We start from the raw sequence: 18947 nt of genomic DNA on the forward strand, positions 1-18947 counted from the left end.
GCTGCCCATGGTTTGCATGGGCATACGCTCAGTGAAACACTGGCTGGATGGCTGGGCCCAAAGAGTTGTGGTCAGTGGAGTTAAATCCAATTGGCAGCCGGTCACGAGTGGTGTCCCCCAGGGCTCAGTACTTGGGCCACTTCTATTTAACATCTTTATTAATGATCTTGATGAGGGTATTGAGCGCACCCTCAGTAAGTTTGCAGACAACACCAAGTTGGGAGGGAGTGTTGATCTGCCTTAGGGAAGAAAGACACTACAGAGGGAATAGACTGGATAGACTGGATCAATGGACCAAGGCAAACTGTATGGGTTTCAATAGGGCCAAGTGCCGGGTCCTGCATTTTGGTCACAGCAATCCCAGGCAACTCTACAGGCTTGGGGAGGAGTGGCTGGAAAGCTGCCTGATGGAAAGGGACCTTGGTGTACTGATGGACAGTTGGCTGAATATGAGCCAGCAGTGTGCCCAGGTGGCCAAGAAGGCCAATAGCATCCTGGCTTGTATCAGGAATGGTGTGGTGAGCAGGACTAGGGAAGTAATCCTTCCCATGTACTCGGCATTGTTGAGGCCTCACCTTGAGTACTGTGTTCAGTTTTGGGTGCCTCAGTACAGAAGGGACATTGAAGTGCTGGAGCAGGTCCAAAGAAGGGCAACAAGGCTTGTGAAGGGCTTGGAGAATATGCCCTATGAGGAGAGACTGAGGGATTTGGGGCTGTTTTGTCTGGGGAAAAGGAGGCTGAGGGGAGACCTTATTGCACTCTTCCAGTATCTGAAAGGTGCTTACAGCGAGAGGTGGTTGGTCTCTTCTCACTGCTAACTGATGACAGGATGAGGCGAAATGTCCTTAAGTTGCACCAGGGTAAGTTTAGGTTGGATATTAGGAAACACTTCTTTACAGAAAGAGTTGTTAAGCACTGCAATAGGCTCCCCAGGGAGGTGGTTGAGTCACCATCCCTGGATGTGTTTGGATGTGGTGCTCAGGGACATGATCTAGCAGCGGGTTGTTAGTTAGGCTAGTATGGTTAGGTCATGGTTGGATTCAATGATTTTTAATGTCTTTTCCAACCTGAGTGATTCCATTCCATTCCATTCCATTCCATTCCATTCCATTCCATTCCATTCCATTCCATTCCATTCCATTCCATTCCATTCCATTCCATTTCATTCCATTCCATTCCATTCCATTCCATTCCATTCCATTCCATTCCATTCCATTCCATTCCATTCCATTCCATTCCATTCCATTCCATTCTATTCTATTCTATTCTATTCTATTCTATTCTATTCTATTCTATTCTATTCTATTCTATTCTATTCTATTCTATTCTATTCTATTCTATTCTATTCTATTCTATTCTATTCTATGCGACTGTGGAGCAGAGTCCTGTAAGTGAGGATGGGTTCACAGAGTTTACAGGCATTCTATTGTAATCAAATATTCAAGTGTATACTTTCAGTCCATCCATCTTCTTTAGGTATGTTTAGCACTTACTTAACCCTTTGCTTTTGTTTGGTCCTAATGAGATCAAAAAGACATAAGACCAAGCAGCAGGCTTCCAAAGATACTTTCTTGTAATATGTAAGAGCTGTTGAACTGAGCTCAAGGCTTTGCTAATAAAATGAAATCACTTTCTACACCTGTGTTTTCCAAAGAATAGCCATTAATTTACATAAGGAAGTGGATGTGAATATCTGTTTCTGTCTAAATATAATTGCTGTCCTTAATGTGCAGCAGTCACTAGAAGACTGTGAACCAGACCTTCCTGGGCTGTAAGGCCGTATTATTTCTTACAGTCATTAATAAATAACTTTTACTACAACTAGTTGGTGATATAAGGAAGTATCTTCCTGAAGTGAATTTGTTTTTCTGCTTATGTGGCAATTACACAATGAATTATGATTGCAAAAGATGAAATTCTATAAAGCCAAGTGCATGTGTGCTGTCTGTGGAAATGTGCAATGAGAACTTACTGGCCAAGAGGCACAGGTGCGAACAACGATTTAGTTGCTGTGCTGGGACAGAATCTCAGCTTAATGCAGTAGAACTGAGAAAATTCAGTCTGGGATTAAAATGAATTTATTGTTAGATATTTCCCATTACTGTAGCTGTTGGAAAGGCATCTATCAAGATGAGGATACTAAATCTACATGTCTAGAAAGAACTTACATGGAGGACCAGTAGAGTACTTTGTAAAGCAAATCATTCAAGAAACTAAGAATTTGAGTATGTTCAGTCCAATAAGAAGAAGATTGAAAGGGAATATATGTCTTTTTATCTTTAAAAAAAGAGCAATTATGATGAGGAGAGTGATCAGTTGTATCCATGACAATGAATATAGGATTATGAATAATGAGTTTAATTTGTATCAAGGTAGATGAATGTTTGGAAGTCTTTCCCATCTGTATGGGCAAGTAGATACTGCAAAAATTCACTGAAAGAGCATGCGGATAAGATATCTTCAAAATATTTTAGCCACAGGAAGAACTTCAGCTGGAGCACACAGGCAAACATGGAATACATATTAGTTGATGATCAGGCTTTATGAGATCTGTAGTTCATGGAATGGCTTTTCAGATACAAATTAGGCTGGCTGACATCTGTTAGGTTGATGTACATGGTATCCTGATTCAAGATAATTATGCTGTGATCCAGGAGCTTATTCAGCCTCATACTATATGTTGTTTTGGTGGGGAATTACTAATGTTAGCAGAAACAGGGTAAGCCCAGATAAGATGGAAATTTTTAAATGGCACCACCTGCTTTATGTACATGTGACAAAACAGTAAGCGTGGTGATATTTTTTGTTGAGGCTGGTCTATTATTCCTGCAAAAAGAAAAAAAACATTTATTTTTTCTGGGAAGTCTTGATGCATGCTAAAATGTTTCTGAAAGCCCCAGTGAATCAGTGCTTGTTGTCATCGGCAGTAAAACTCCTGTTGACTGCACCAAGAACGAAATGCAGACCCTTTTTTGGTTGAGGCAGTGAAGTCTATCAAGACCTGGAATCATTTCACTTTGCAAGAGTAAACTGCACAGATCTTTGAAAAGTTTTCTATTTTAAAGCAACAGTTTGCTATTACCCTGCAAAGAAAACAAAAACTGCCAACACTTTTCTAAAGTAGCTTTAATTTTGAGCTTTAATTTTGCTGGTGATACTTCTGCAGTTTTCTCTTTCTTTCATGAAAAATCTTTTGATGTATTTAAGGATCCTTATTATATGAATATAGCATTTGTTTTCTAAGTCATCTAAGAAAATCAGATTATAAAGAACTTGCTAACAGATTTCCTTAAGCTGTTTTTTGTCATTACTTTCTTTTCTTGGACAAATATTTGTAGCCCAAATAGCTTTCTAGAGGTATGGGTGATAAGAAGACTTGAGTAGTAATATAAAAAAAAAACAAACCAAACCAAAACAACAGCAACAACAACAAAAAACCCAAACCCCACAAGAAAACGGGAGGAAAATTGCTCAAATAGATGTTATCTAAATGAAGTTAATCTTACTTATCTAGTTCTGATATTCTCATTGACCTTGGACTCACATTAGTCAACAGTCACATTTAACAATCAATGGTACTAGTTTAGTAGTTCTGTAATTTATAAGTTTGTCTGCTACTAACAGTAATGTGTAATACATATACATGGTATTCTGTCAATATATTTAAACACAAAAATATATTTTACAGCAAGTGTTTAGTTCCTGGAGCATTATAAAATAGCTCTGGTTACATGACAGGCTTTGAATAGTTGCACTGATGAAATATATACGTGCATGTTTTGTATGTATATAAAAGCAGACAAATTAAAGTGTTTGAGACCTAGCGGTAGTTATCCCATGTGCACATACAAGGCTGGTTCCAACTGTAGGCAGATCATGCAGTTGCCTGTGGAGGGAGACTGAGCGTAGCTAAATGTGCACTTCTTTACCTCTTCTCCCTGATTCTCCTTAGATCCATTCCCCCTATTTCTTTCCATGTGGAGCTCTAAACGCGGGAGGGTGAGCGGCACAGTGATGTTGCAGTGAAGTACTGTGCCTGTGTTGCTACCTGGGTGAATATTTACATAGCTTCTCAAACTGCTCTTGCACTCCCTGAATTGCCACAACTTGACTTTTGTCAGGGCTAGTTAGTTTAGAGTGAGCTTGATATTTGTGTGTAAAATAAAATCATGCTATTGACTGAATTCTGGTCTTGTTCTTAGGCGCAGCTTTAGAGCTAAGCTCTGTGCTCCAATACACTTTTTTTTTTTTTTTCAGGCTTTAGAATCCCAGATGGATCTTCTTTGGGCTTCTCACCATGATCTTTTTGTGTGTAGTTGAATCAGGGAACTAATTTATATTCTCCTTCCATGGAAGTGGAAGTGTGGGCCTCAACTACTTCATAATAAGCCTGGTAGTGATTTTTTCACTTAATATGAATTAAAGAGACCACAGCAGGCATCTTTATAATCAATATAGTGCTCAGCTTCTGAAAAAAGATGTATAGCAGTAAATTTACTGTCAAAGTATCTTTTAAAATGATAATTCTATAATGGTGGCCTGAAAAATTTCTATTGAATTACTTGTCAACTTGAAAAACCTTATGGCACTAAACTACATGGAATAAAGGCCTGTGATCTTGGAATTACTAAATGTATCAAACCATGACCAGGAATATAGGCACAGGAATTAATTTTGTTACTCTTCATACTGCTTCTCACTTCCTTTTACTGATAGGCCTCAAGTGCAGCTGTTAAAAATCTGAAAAGACAATTACAACTACTAAGATACTTTTGTGCTCTCTAAGCTGGATTTGTTGAACATTTTGTGCAACACAAAATGGCTTCAACTGGACAGAGGTTTTCCGGAGGAGTCAGTTGTCTGATAGGTAGGTCCTCCTGGTATGGAAGTGTAGTCCTGTGCTGTGTGGAAACCAGGAGCCAAATATGGTCCTCACATGATGTGGAGTGTATTGCCTCCTGCTAGCAAGTGGCCAGGGCACCTTCCTGCAAGTGAAGGCCCATGTTTATCTGGTTGTTTTTTGGTAAGGGTGTGATTCAGCTGCTGTGCAGGTAGGAAAAGCAGGCACTTGCCTCATTTAGGAATGCCAAGGAGACATCCACACGAACTGCTTAGCAGTGTCAGAACTAGATGAGCTTTCCCACATGGTGTGTGAAGTGTTGTGCACGGAATGGTAAAATTTAATGTTCTATGTTGCCTCGATGCTGGAGAGAAAAACCCAAGTCCATACGAGAGTTTAGCTTCTTTCTTTCAGCATTTCAACGTAGAGCTTCTGCTTACTAGGGAAAAAAGTCAAAGTAGTATTTTTTTACTCAAAACATGTCTTCTGTCATACGTGCAAAGTGTACTTCAGTTTTGATACACTTGATCAGGGTCAATGAGATGCATCCACCTGCATCTGCTGCAGGGCAGGCTAGTTCTCCTGACAAATGAAATAGCTCATCTATTTTGTGCTCTAACATTAGAACCACACAATTTGTAAACTTGAGATGGTTGTTTGCTGGAAGGAATCAGTAAAGAAAAATGGTAAATCAAATCTTGTAAGGATTCTGGTCTGAAACTTTGTAGAATATCCAACTCGCATTCTTGTAATTTCTTTGAAAATTGACTTGTACTCAGAAATCAAGGACTGAAAATTTGGGAATTAAACACTATGTTCTTTAGTCAGGGTGAAAAAAAGGTTTAATCCCTGGTTTTAAGTGCAATGCAGCTATTGCTATGGAGCCCCTATGGCGCCTTTATAATACCACATAAAACTCATGTGGTATTTTGGCTCATAACACTGATTTGCACTGTACTGCTGGCAGTCTTACAGCTTACTGCTCTTACTGTCTTTAGTTGGTGGACTGATAAATCAATAGAGGAACAACATTATTTTGGTTTGGGGTGGAGAGAGCAATTTTGTAAGCGTGGGGGAGGGGGGGGGGGTTAGTATTTCTGATTCACACGAACGTTTCTTTGCATAATGTGAGAGGACCTTTCACTTAATTACTACTGGAAACCGTAAGTGCTTAATTGACATAAAAAAGCCCAATATAGGCATTTTACAGTTTTCCTTTTGATCTTCCATGTGGGTGCATATTGTACATGCAATTTGAAAAGAATAACTAAAAGGCTCTGATGTGGATGTGTGCTAGCATGTAAGGACTCTGTGAGTACAGAGTATGGTGCAGCATCAAAGGAAGGGGTACACCCATTTCACTTATGAATAAATTGAGCATGTAATTAACACCTGGACTTGACAAAATACTTTTGAAACACAATTAAATCTGCTGCTTTTCTGCAATGAACAGAAGGGCTAAAAGTGAAAATATTGTCCCCTGCTGACTTTGATTTTGAATGTACTTGACTTCAGATACAGATTGGATTCAAATGCTTGAAACCCATCAAGCTGCAAAAAGAGCACAATTTCACTCCAACTGAAGTAAAAGGAATAAAGGCTTCTTAGGGCTGGTTTTATTTTTTTCATTTCATTAAGAGAGAGAAACTCTATTTTCTGTTTAAGAAGAAGCAATCCTAATTAATGCAATCTTTCTCTTTTTCCATAGCAATTTATCTAGAAACAAGCTCTCAAGTTTGTCCAAGAAGCCTTTTCGCCATCTGGGTTTGTCTGATCTGTAAGTTGACATTTCTTAAAATACAGCTTATTTGTGGCTAGAATGGAAGAACAAGACTTTAAAGTTTGCTCTGTTGAAGAAGATAGACAGCCGTCAGTGGTTTGGAATGAAGTTCAGATCCAAAGAAAGCAGCAATGCCAGTGATTTAAATACAGAAAGATTTTCATTGCGGGGCTTGACTGGGATCAAGTGCATGTTTTAAAACAAATACACAGGATGAAAAAGCCTGTTCTCTTCAGCTGTGAACTATTTTTATTGTTTTTGAGTTATTTCACAGAAAATGACATTTGAGTTAGTTTAGCACAACCATCTACAAATTGTCAGATGATTTCTCTGTCTTACATTCTTATATATGTTGGCCCTACAGCTGCTATGGTTGTAGTAGGATATTGAAAGTTTTTACTTTCCCTTTGAGTTGCATTGTGCCTTAAGAAATCATTTGCTAATGAAGTACCAATGGACGTATTGGTTGCCAGTCATTTCACTATTACATTTTTATCCTCTGCTCTTTCAAGCAGAGATTATGAATTAGTGCACATTCCAAAATTTTATTCTTAAAGGCTAAAAAATGAGAGAAGAGGATGTAACATGCCTCTGAGACACATAGTGTTTTCTTATGTTTGAGGCTTGCAGAAAAGTTAAGGTCTGCTGATGACTTTGAGACTGGGGGTATTGACACAAATTATAAGGAAGACAGAGACTGTCTTTTGCATACTCTTGAATAATGATTTTCCTCACTGATTTCTCTGAGAGAATTTTTAAGGCCTGGAATTGTGTTTCTGTGTGCAGTCTTTGCTAATATATGACACTATAGAGGGAACTCAGGAGCTTTGGGAGGGTTGGAGCTGCACAACAGAGGGAGGCTGCTCTTGTAGAGCTCAGAACAAGGTCGGAAATTACCCAAATGCCAATTCAAGAATTGCAACACAGGCTTAGCAATCCTGAACCTCTTTTAGTGAACTTCAGCCTGTGAGAAATGAAGTGAGTAAATCACAGTGAGGCAAAAGGAGGTTATGCCCCTTAGGTATGTTTTGTTGATGATTAAGTTGGTATAATCTCTTTCCTTACAGTGCAGGAGCATTGCTCGCTGGAATTTTCTTTCGTAACTTGGCAGTTGCTGAGCACAGAGAACCACTGATGAAAGACTAGCTAGCTGCAGATCAGTCCCATTGCTGTATGTCGTCCACAGATCTGTTGCTCCTGACGCCTCTGTTGCTTCATACTTCTTATTTAATCTTCCCCAAAAAGACACTGATAGTGTGTACATGTCTGTAGCTTCTGTGTTTTTGTAAACATGGCCTTGAATAATAGGATGAAAGACACGGACTAGTGCAGTGTGCTTTGCTTGGGATCTTCCTAATGTTTCTAAGCAGATAATGGAGAAGCAGGGTCACCTTTGCCCCCATGGGATGCAGAACTATAAGGGTGGGTATGCTGTAACTTAAAAAGGAAATTACAGCAACTTTGAAGGCATATGTGCTTCCAACTCTGTTGGTGTTTCCTTGGAGTTAGTCTGCTGCAATTAACAGGTTTATCCCCAGCACAAATCAGTCCACTCTTGGACTTCTTCATCTCAGGTGAACAGTTTCTTTTAGGTTATGTGTGGAGTAAATGCTTGCAAAGATTCTGAGGGAAGACAAAGTCAACGTTGTTTTGTTCATAACTGTTAAGTGAGCTGGCATAAGAAATGTAAGGAAAAGAAGGTGGGAATAAGAAAATAGAGCCTGGAAGATGAAAAAGCTGTGATAAAACCAGTCCCATTTAGACAATTTCATTGATAAATAGGTAACGTACAGGTGGAAGATTAGAATGGGGAGGATAAGAATGCTGGAAGGGAATTCTGAGAGGAGATTATGCCATAAATTGCCTATGAGAAAGTTACTCTAGATATGAAAAAGAAGTGTCTTGTTGTTAGCACACTTGTAAATCAAAACATAAACAGATGAAAAGTTCAGGCTAAGGTGAAGAGATATTTGCCAGATACTGTAGAGAAGGAAATGCTGCCTTGAAAGGTTTCTTCTTTTAGAATAAGCTGTAGCTGCAGCTGTAAAATTACAGCAAACAAGATAAAGACATGTAATTTCCCTCTACTAGGTTAGATTCTTTCTTTCACACAAGCGTATGTGGAGAGCCATCATGCTTCTAGCCAGCATCCTGCCTATTATATGCCTAACTCCTCTAATGGGCTTGACACAAGATAAAACCGTGGAAGAAAGGACTGCTTAGCCACCAATCGAGGGAAAATTGCTTCTAAATGAAAGTTGTATAATGGAACAGAAGACAAAAAATAATTATTATTTGGAAAATGCACATTGTAGGTTTGGACCCACAGGATCCTATTATTTGTACTTTGTCTTGCATAAGCAATTCTTATTTATGCACTAGCACTGTGGAAGTCCAGCTGATGACTGCTGTGACTACAGATTGTTCCTTAAGAGGCTTGCAAGAACGATCCCTGAAGCTTTTTATCCACAAAGAATTACAGATGGCTTTTGAGGGAACAGGCTTTTGAGGGAACAGGTTACAGCTCTGAAAACCTGAGCTTTTCATGATTTGTACATTTTGCATCCTCGGGATTTAGCCTCCTGCTCATATGAGCATAAATACTGTAATCAACTTGAGTGTAATTTCTGTACATCAAGAATACTTAGGAAATTTTGTTAGAAACAGTCATTCTATCTGTAATGAAATGCCTCAAACAGTCACCCACACAGACCTTACTGGATCTCATCTCAGATCATCACAGCCATTGTCTGTGATCTACACCTATAGGAGAAAAGACTATTTTGGGTCACTTCTTCTGTAGTTATTGGGATGTTTCTGTTTATTTTTCACTTGGGCTGCACTGTACTACATTGTGATGTAGAATTTGCTAATTATGCTAACCTGTGGTTTAAATTCCGTACAGTGTACTCACTAGCTAGAGTATTTATAAACATTTCTGTTTCAGGGTCATCTTTTCACTTAGTGTTTCATTATAACATTACGTAGTGTTTTTACTTTGAGGTTTTCTAGTATTATCAGGAGTGAATCTGTAAGGTCAGGTGAATTTATTTTATTAGAGTTTTTGAGAGTTTACCTATAATGCATAACTCTGTAAGGAATTTGCCACCTAACAGCAATAAGCCCTGGCATGATCCTCCTGGGGTAGTATCTAGCATAGAAGAGAGGAGTTCTGGTCTCTGCTTAATTGTTACAAAATAAAATGGAACTTAATGTCTCCTGATTTACCCCAGTACACAGTGGAGACTGTGACGGAGTCCCTCTGTGATCTCTCTGACCTATGTCAGTCTGGATTCTTGGTGCAAGTAAGGCTTCATTTTCTGTGAGGAAACAACTACCTTCTTCCAGCTTGCATTGCACTGAGGCTTTTGGTCCTTACCTTTCTACTTTCACCCAGCTGAGTTCTTTGAGTCCTTCTGCCCATCAGCTTTTTCTACATGCATGATACATTCTACTTTGTAAATATATATATTTTTCTCTTTCCTGTAGGATACTGGTGGACAATCCATTCAAGTGTTCCTGTGAAATTATGTGGATTAAGAAATTTCAAGAGACCAAGTTTTACACAGAAGCTCAGGATATATACTGTGTAGATGACAGTAACAAGCGAATAGCCCTGATGGATATGAAGGTCCCAAACTGCGGTAATACTCTTTTAACATATGTTTACTGCTAAATTGTTGTAAGATGGGAAAGACAAACATGCTCTTTTGTGAGATACCTTTCAGAATGACAACAGCTCTACTTAAGGAGAGTGCTTTAGGAGAGAGATTAAGCTGTCTGTGGTCTTTCATCCCACGTGGAATAACTCTGGGAGCTTCACATATAGCCTTCTTTTCCTTGATCCTTTTAAAAATATACCATTATTCAAGTGCATGAAGACAGAACATGAATTATAGATAACACAGAAGAATTATATAAGAAGCATGTGCCTTTGTCAGACTAAATGGTAGTACTTCCAAGCTTTACAGACACAAAATTCTTCTTCCTTGATTTTTGTAAGCTATTTGAGGTTAATGAAGTCTTTACTTTCTTTCAAAACTGCAAACTCTAGTGCTAGTACCAAAGAAAGAAAATTCAGAAAAAAGGAGACAAAAGTGTCAGCTAACAGCAACGAATTAGGGAATAGCTCAGTTCTTCACATAGATAGAAATCTACCGAGTTAGCTTGTATAATTTATGCAAAAGAGTCATTGCAAGCTTAGGTCTGTAATATTTTGCAGTGTATTATTTTGCATTAGTGTATGTGGATTAGAAGACTGTGGAAAAATGTCACAAAAAGGCTTTTTTTTTTTCTATACAGCTTTGCCTCCTGTATATTGGACAGCTGTAGAGTGGTTAAGAGGTATCCGTTGTGGATGAGAGGCAGAGCCTGAGTGTTCCAGTCACAGCATGAGGTCTGCTAAAGTCTGCAGTTTTCTTTGCAGAGCAGGCAGCTGGGTGCTTAGCAGCTGGCAGGCAGAAATGAAAGAGATCAGGGTTTCTTCAAGGAAGGCTGATTTGAATGGAAGCTGTAAGTGAAGGTGAATGGCAGGAAGAACACAAAACCTATATTTTTTGTCCTTCCACCATCCACTGAGCATCCTTTTACCCACAAAGTTTGGAACATGAAAGACTGATAGCAGCTGCCAGCGAGGAGCAGCCATAGAAGAGTCATGATGCAGACCTAACACATGCCGCTATCTTTAAAGGCAGAAGTGTGTATCATGGCCATTCTTTTGGTCTTGTTGGTCCTGCGTCCCTGTTGGGGTCAGGTGTGGTAGTGTATTATGCTAGTGTCTGATGGGATTAAAAATAACATGCAACCAATTCAGGAGATCTTGTGTGCTGCAAGATCTGATTTATGTGAAATGGGAGATGATACCAAGGTCAGCTATGTATACCCAATCCCAAGGCTTGGCTGGGTGAAATACAAAGTAGACTAGTCTGGTGAGCATGGAAAGGTCTCCTGGTGGACTGAGGTCAGGAGGTATGAAACAGGAACTCCAGCACTGTCTGTTACATCATCTTTGGCTGACACATATAGAAGCCACCAGGCAGCTAGGATTTTCCTCTGAAAATGTTGGTGTTAAATGTCCAGGATTAAACCTATGATGTATTACTTATTTCTCTCAAGTTTTTCACCATCTGCAATCGCAGCAGACCTAACACTGACCTGTTGATACTGTGTAGGTGTGTGTGTGTGTACACGTGCACATTATGTGGGCACATTGTGACAAACACCTGACATGAGAAGGGAATGTAGTACTGTTAAGTAGAAGAAGAGGAGGAGGAGGAAAGGTGAGATTGGAGTACCAATGCATGGAATTTACATTTGGCAAGCATGCACTCTGCTGAAGATTTGTATGGATATCTGCAGAGGCCTGCAAATTATTCCCAGTCTTGGTTTAATGCTGATTTACATGGTTTGAATATCATTGAACTTTGCACACTTGTTTGTTTTTTTCTTTTCCTTTTCCTTGTTTTTCAGTTTTTTTTTTTTTTTTTTTTTTACTTACTTTACTTTTTTTCAGTATGAACAAACATAGAACATAAGTTTTTAATTACAGTAACAGCACAGCCATTCCCTAGGCACGGGAGAGGGAACCCCAAGTGAGAAGAAATGGCATTCTTCATAAGTGTGTCCTGAGTTCTGGATAAAGTCTGGAAGACTAACTATATGTCTGTTTTTTTCCGAATACCTGCAGATATAATTCTGTATTTAAAAACACCAGACAATTAAAAAAAAAAAACAAAACACCTATTTAATTTATTTAATTTCTAGCACTTTCTGAGAGGCTATTAAGTGCAATTGAAACAGAAGAACAATCCAGCTTTTGATTTATGTTATGTAGACTCGTTGTCTTTTTTTTTTTTTCTGTGGACTGCATGGTCCTTTCAGCTCCTTCTGATGTCAAGAGAAGTTTTTTGGGCAGACTTCAGAATATTGTTAATAAAATATTTTCTAACATTCTCTACTAATGAAAGGATTTCATCCCATCTCTATGGTTTGTTAATTTTTTTTTTATTTGGGAACTAAGCAAATGTGCTCTTTTGTATGTGTGCAGGTGTTATTAATTACTTCATAATACTATACTAAGTGGCCAGTACAGTATGTGGTAAATGTCTTGGTAATAGGACATCTCGCTACTGTGTGCTGTTAATAAGCCTCTTGCTGGGAAGTTGGAAGAGGCCACTGTGGTTTCTTGATCACAAGGCTCTGGTTTGTAGGTAATTGAGATGAAAATTAGCAAAGTTCTGTGGTACTTTACTTATTGCTTATATGGTGGAAATGTTCATTAATGTGCTGATCAAAGCCTGTTTGCAATTTAGATGCCATCAAATTTGTGATTTCTTTTCTTGAGGTTTAAAATCAGTTATGCTGACTTGCTAGAAGATCCTTTCCAGCTGCAGTATTAAAAGTGTCCTTCAATTCTTATTATGTTTGCAGCAATATTTATTCATTTGCATTTGTATATATTTATACATGATAAAAATTGTCAGATACTTTTTGATTTTAAAGACATGCTTAATTACTATTTCAAAGGCTTTTATTTACCACTACCACAATGGTTTTAGTATTAGAGAAATTGTGGTATTTAGTTCTTCTGTTTTCACAGCGCTTCTTTGTTGTCCATGCAGCAGAGATAGTATTGCTACCTAGACCATGCTCTTTATTTTGTTTCCACCTTGTATTAGAAAATCTAGAAAGAGAAGCACATTTTTGGGTGTTAGTATTTTTGTAAGAAATGGTTGCAATCACCACTGGTGTGTGGGCAAGGTCACTTCTAAATTCCTTGGTTTTCAGATCACCTGGAGCTCTATGAATGCTGCAGAGAGAAAAGCTTGTCCTTTGAAACTAATTAGTAAAGTGTCGCTCTCAGGTGAACATTTGATCACTCAACTGCTGTTGTTGAATGGTACTGAAGATGTCTTTTTTCTTGAGGTGTTTTTGGGAGAGATGTGGTTTCTACAACAGTCTTGCAGTCCCACGTGAATATTTTGTTGTGTTGTATCTCAGTCTGGTAATGCCATTTTGCCTTATCTATCTCGGCAGTTTTGTTAGACAAATTGTTTTATTTGTGCTGGTGCGGTGTTTGATCTGGCTTTCAGTTGTGTTTATCCTACCAGCATTCTGTGCTCATTTATCATATATATTCATTGGTCATATATGCCAGCTAAGGTATATTGAGCAAAGTGGCAAATTCTTCTCATATACTTATTTGTTAAACATATAGCAAACATATGTGTGGGTTAGCTATTTGTTTAGGTATGCAGAAATTTTGTCCAACCTGAGGCAAGATTTTATGACTGCTAACATTTTTCTGACTCTTCCCTTGTGCACAAGGCACTGTGGAGTGTGGGTTTTACTCTTACTGATGCTTTGTGTTAGCTAACAACACTTTAGAAGTCATTGCTGTAATGTCAAGTCGCAGCCTGAAGAGATGGGTGGCCCATTTCTTGCTTGATTGGGAAAGACATGACATATTTACAGGCAGCTGCTCAGTTGACTGTGAATGGACTTGGATGGGTTTGTCTTCATTTCAGATACATTCTGGTGGTAGACTTTTATCCTAGAGGTTAGCAAGTAAAGGAAATACCAGATTGGAGTCATGCAGTTATAAATTCTACAGAGGGAAAAAGGCAAGCTGAAGGATTGACAGGTTTATTTCTTTAAATTTACAGAAAAGATTTGTAGTATTAGTGAGTCAATAAAATAAGCATTAGTTCTTAGGCAGTCACAGTACAAAGCAGTCTAAAACCACAAGCAAAGGCATAATCCAGTGAGTGTTGACATCTTTTTCCATTATCAGTCAGACTTCACAGATAAGACTATCAGAAAGAGACTATTACAGTGATTTTTGAAAAACCCTTAAACATTCTGTGTTTACCTTTCAGAGTATTTATGTGCTCTCTAGCCTGTGTTGTTTATTTTGGCTTGAGATTCAGATGTTATCCATGATGTGTGGTGGCAAACTGTTCATATTTTCTCTGTTAGTTTTAATTCTTATCTCTGATCATAGGCTGCATGAGAAATGTTTTTTTTTTTTTTTTTTTTTCCTGAGAGTTTTGACAATAATTAGATTTTACTGCTTTGATGTTGTTAGGATTTTCTGAACTAAATTGAAAAAAAATCATTATTTCAACTTTTGAGTGAAAATAGCCAATAATTTGAAAAGGCAACAGGAATCAGAGAAGTACATAATTTATTTTTGACCATGCATGCTTTGATCTATTCATGACATGTCCAGTAACTATCATAGACATATGCTATGTAAAACAAGGCTTGTAAATTATGTTAGCTGAATACATGTAGTGTAGGTGAACATCTCAGTTAAAAAAAAAAAAAAAAGTAGAATTTCATTTTGTAATGCTGACTTGATTTCTGCATGAACTTACGAACTTGCATGAAGTAGGTTTAAAATACAAAGCTGGTTAAAAATATAAAGCAGAAAGACACTACCAAAAGAAAATAAATGCAACTTGACCACTGAAGTGGTCTTGAAGTGGTTCTTGAGTTCAATGCATTGAGTAGTTTTGTCGGGGTACTCTTTGTGCCTGACTTGGTCTGTCTTTGTGCGTGTTGAATACTATTCTAATGAGAGAGAGTGGCAACATGGCTGTTGGATGTAGGTATTCCTACTTTGCTTTTATGATGTAATTTGTGTGATGAAGACTAAGAACCGGATAACTGTGTTCCAAAGTCCTTTTTTTTTCACTTAAGAATTAAAGACAGTTCATGAAGATGTCCCTTCAGCCATATGCAAACAACATATCAAGGGCAAAACCCACCATTTTTCTCATTCATGTAGTACTCTGAAAATGTTTCTGTTTCAGGGTCATGACAGGCTGGCACTATTTTCATTATTTTCCAGACACACATGGAATTCTCCAGATAAAGCTGCAGGAATCATAACCACATTACATACACTAAGTGAGTAAGAAACCATTTGTTAGAGGTTCACATAAGCTAATTCAGGCCTCATTATCTTGCATTACAGACTGTTTAGCTTAGTTCATCTGTTAAGCTTGTGGCTGCTGTATTCACCCCAAATACACTGAATGTATTTGGTTTTCTTTTGAAAGTTGATGTGGATGGACTGAAGCTTACATACAAGTTGAGAACAATTTCTCCAGATGTAATTTAATTTCCTTAGTCGTTCAGGGAAGTTGAGAGAAAATGTGGCCACCACGTACCTTCAGGAGACTGTTATAAAGGGAACGGGGTAATAAGGTTAGCAGCCTCCACAGAAATATATAGTCTGAAAATTCTTGTGGAAAAACTGTTGATATTAATCCTGAGGATTAGATAAATTAGAAGATTCAAGTTCTTCAAGACACTATCAGAATGAATACCTTTCTGTTAGAATCCACATCAGGCCTAGTGACCTGTGGCAGGGTCTGGGCAGAAGTTCAGAAACTGACTTAGCTGGGGAAAGACACCATGGAGACATGAGCTCTCAACTGGTTTGAAAAGTCAGCAGCAAGTTTCTGTGCAGAAGCTGGGTCTCTCTACAGGTGTATTTGTTAGAGTGCACATCAGGTGGTTGTTCTTACCTTCTTAGCTTTCATGATGGCTCAGAGCACTGTCTAGGATGTACAGATGATGCAGCTGTGCACACTGACTATTCTGCAGGGATGTTTGTTGCTGTGGTCATGAAGATGGGTTGGTAAGTTTTGTGTTCTTGGTGGCATAGATGGGCTTTACTTGAATAAGTTTGTTTATGGTGATAACGTCAGTTAAACAGGGAGTGATGGATAAGTATGAACACAAAGTAAGTGTGCATTGGCTCTGGGAAAGCACACTTTAAAGAATCATCATCTTCTGGTAGAGGCTGTACTTGTTTAATTATTTTCTGTAAAAGTTCCCAGATGAATGTTACAGTCAGGCATGTCATGATTGGAGGCAGATTTCTTTTAATATTTTAGCATACTTGGGTGGCTCAGTGAGCTGCCACATCACACAGTCTGCCTTCCTGCAGAAAGACAGTCTCCATAGACTGACAAGGTGAGTGTTGTGAGTATCAGATCCAGCATGTACAAAAGCAAAAGTTGGACTTTTAAGAGGGTGTGCTGAGGCGGCATGCGTATCTGGGTGGTCTGAAGAGGTTATTCTGAAATGAGGTTGTTCACTGTGCAGATGCCTTCTAGCTGCTCATTAGGAAATGGTGAAGGTGTGGACGAGTTGTAAACTCTCCTCGATATTTTTCAAGGAGGCTCTATGTTTGGACACAGTCTCTCCTTATGGTAGGAATTTGTACTTTTCCTTTCAAAAAGGCATAACATAAGGTCTGTAATTTTACTTTATTTTTTTTAAAAAAAGGAGGATAGTGTCAATGGGAGGAGATGTGTCATCCTTCTCTTGATTCAAAGGTGTCTAGCCTACAGATTCAGGGAAAACGTCCTTGTCACTAATCTATACAGGATTCAAGATTATTCTATATTAAGCCTGTCAGGCCTGTGAAAAATATCATGATCATTATGGAAAATACCTTCCAAGATTTGCTGTGCCTTATAGAGATTGTACTTATATTCAGTCACTATTCAGTGCTTTGTTCAGTAGTTTTGTATCCTCCAAGAGAGCTCAAGAGTTTTTGGTCTACAACAGTTTCTTTAATTTACATTAACATTCAGTTCACAAAGAGTGGAAGTAAAAAGGAAAAAAGGTCATAAGACAGAATTCCTTCTCCTCCTTTTACCCTGCCTTTTAGATTTGTGCTATTACTCATCATTTTAATCTGATGGACATTCCAAGATAGGCTTTGCATGGTAGCAAAGTTACAGTGGAGTAGTGCCTAATGATTAAAGCAGTAGATGAAGCAAAAGTGAAGTTATGAAAAAATGAAGATATATGAAAGGTGGTAAATATTCATGTGTGTTTCTTACTTCTGCTGATTCAGTATTTTATTTTTCTAATGTTTTAATTTTCACTGACAATGCTTGTGGTTGTCATCTTGGAATAATTTTTTGTGAGATTCTGCAATTATCTGTATGTATTGAGCATTTTGATTCCATGGTTGTGATGCAACAATAAATAGAAACTGATGATATATTTCTTCATGTTTTGCATGTAACCTTTTGGACTGTCTATTTTGAAGTGCTTTGAAGATGCAGTCAGCCTGAGTTCTGAAATAGTTCTGCAGACTTCAGTGGAAACATGCCCACTTACCCCACAGATGAAATTTGGCTTGGAGCTTGTTGTCTGCAGGTAGTTGCTAAGTGAAACACAGGAGGTGAATCATATATCCAACAGCTCCTAGCCTTATAGTTTGAATTACTAGAAAGCTTTTTTTTTTTTTTTTGCTTTGCTGTTTTAAACCCATAAAAGCCCATAGGAAAAGACTTTGGGAATTTGTAAGCATTCCTATATTTTCAAACAATTTTCAAAAGGCAGAATGTTAATGGAATGATACAAGTAAACTATTTTCTTACATCTTACATTGAGAAAAGTGTGGTCAGATCCAGTAAGATCTCTGAAACTTGCAGATCCATTTGCACAGGTCTTAAACAAATGGCATTGTCAAGTGTTCTGTTTTCAGGCTCCAGATAATACAAGTAGTGGATGTTTCCAAGATAGTACTTTAATTAGTTGAATATTTCTTCCCTAGAGAGAAAAAGCAAGGCCAGAGAAACCAAGAAACCTGGATTGTGTTTAAACCTTATGTGAGGCAAGCAGGCTAGATCTGGGACACTGTATCTTATGAATCATAGAGGATATTTGATAAATCAGTGGTTCTGTCTTCATCTGTTTCAGTTTGATAGGTTGTTGGTGGCCTTAGTGTTAATTTAATCACTCTGGGTGTGATATATTTATTAAAAAGGTGATTAAGGATTTCAGATAGGGATTAAAATGACTTCATTGAAATTCAGATGTAGTTGATTTGTAATGAGAAAAAATATCAGTTTTTTCCTGAAAACTGTTTGTTCTTTCCATGGAACAGGTTAACCTGCAAAAATGTGTCAAGATAAAAAGAGATGTCATGGGCCACATTAAAAACCATGTAGTGACAGTGCATCTTGGCTAGACCCGTGGGAGTTTGAAGACAGCTGATGAAAATCAGGGGTTTAGCATGCAAAGGAAATCGTAAATTAATGTAATATTGAATTTACAGTGTTCTCTCAGGTACTCATTTCTTCATCTTGTCATTCCTGAGGTATCAGTGAGGGTAACTGACCCTATTGAGAGAACTTTTTGATGAAGGCTTTTCAGCAGCAGAAAAAATCTCAGAACTGAATGGATGAAAGATGAAGCTGAAGAACTCAATCTGGAAATAATATTGTAAAAATTTTTGGAACTGTGAAGAGAGTTAACCAATGAAGCAACATCTTGGGTGTAATGATGAACTCA

General features: G+C 38.1%; 1 protein-coding gene across 8 annotated transcripts in view; it reads left to right on the forward strand.

Annotated features, from left to right (window-relative positions):
- Positions 1–18947, forward strand: part of NTRK2 (neurotrophic receptor tyrosine kinase 2) — a 210252-nt gene that overhangs the window by 18617 nt on the left and 172688 nt on the right. For all 8 annotated transcript variants that reach the window (XM_015280249.4, NM_205231.2, XM_015280253.4 and 5 more), the window contains exons 4-5: positions 6549–6617; positions 10110–10264. In XM_015280249.4, coding sequence (XP_015135735.2) covers positions 6549–6617; positions 10110–10264 — 224 coding nt within the window. The remainder of the gene's footprint in view (positions 1–6548; positions 6618–10109; positions 10265–18947) is intronic.

This window comes from Gallus gallus, chromosome Z, assembly GCF_016699485.2.
Source record: "Gallus gallus isolate bGalGal1 chromosome Z, bGalGal1.mat.broiler.GRCg7b, whole genome shotgun sequence".
Lineage (NCBI taxonomy): Eukaryota > Metazoa > Chordata > Aves > Galliformes > Phasianidae > Gallus > Gallus gallus.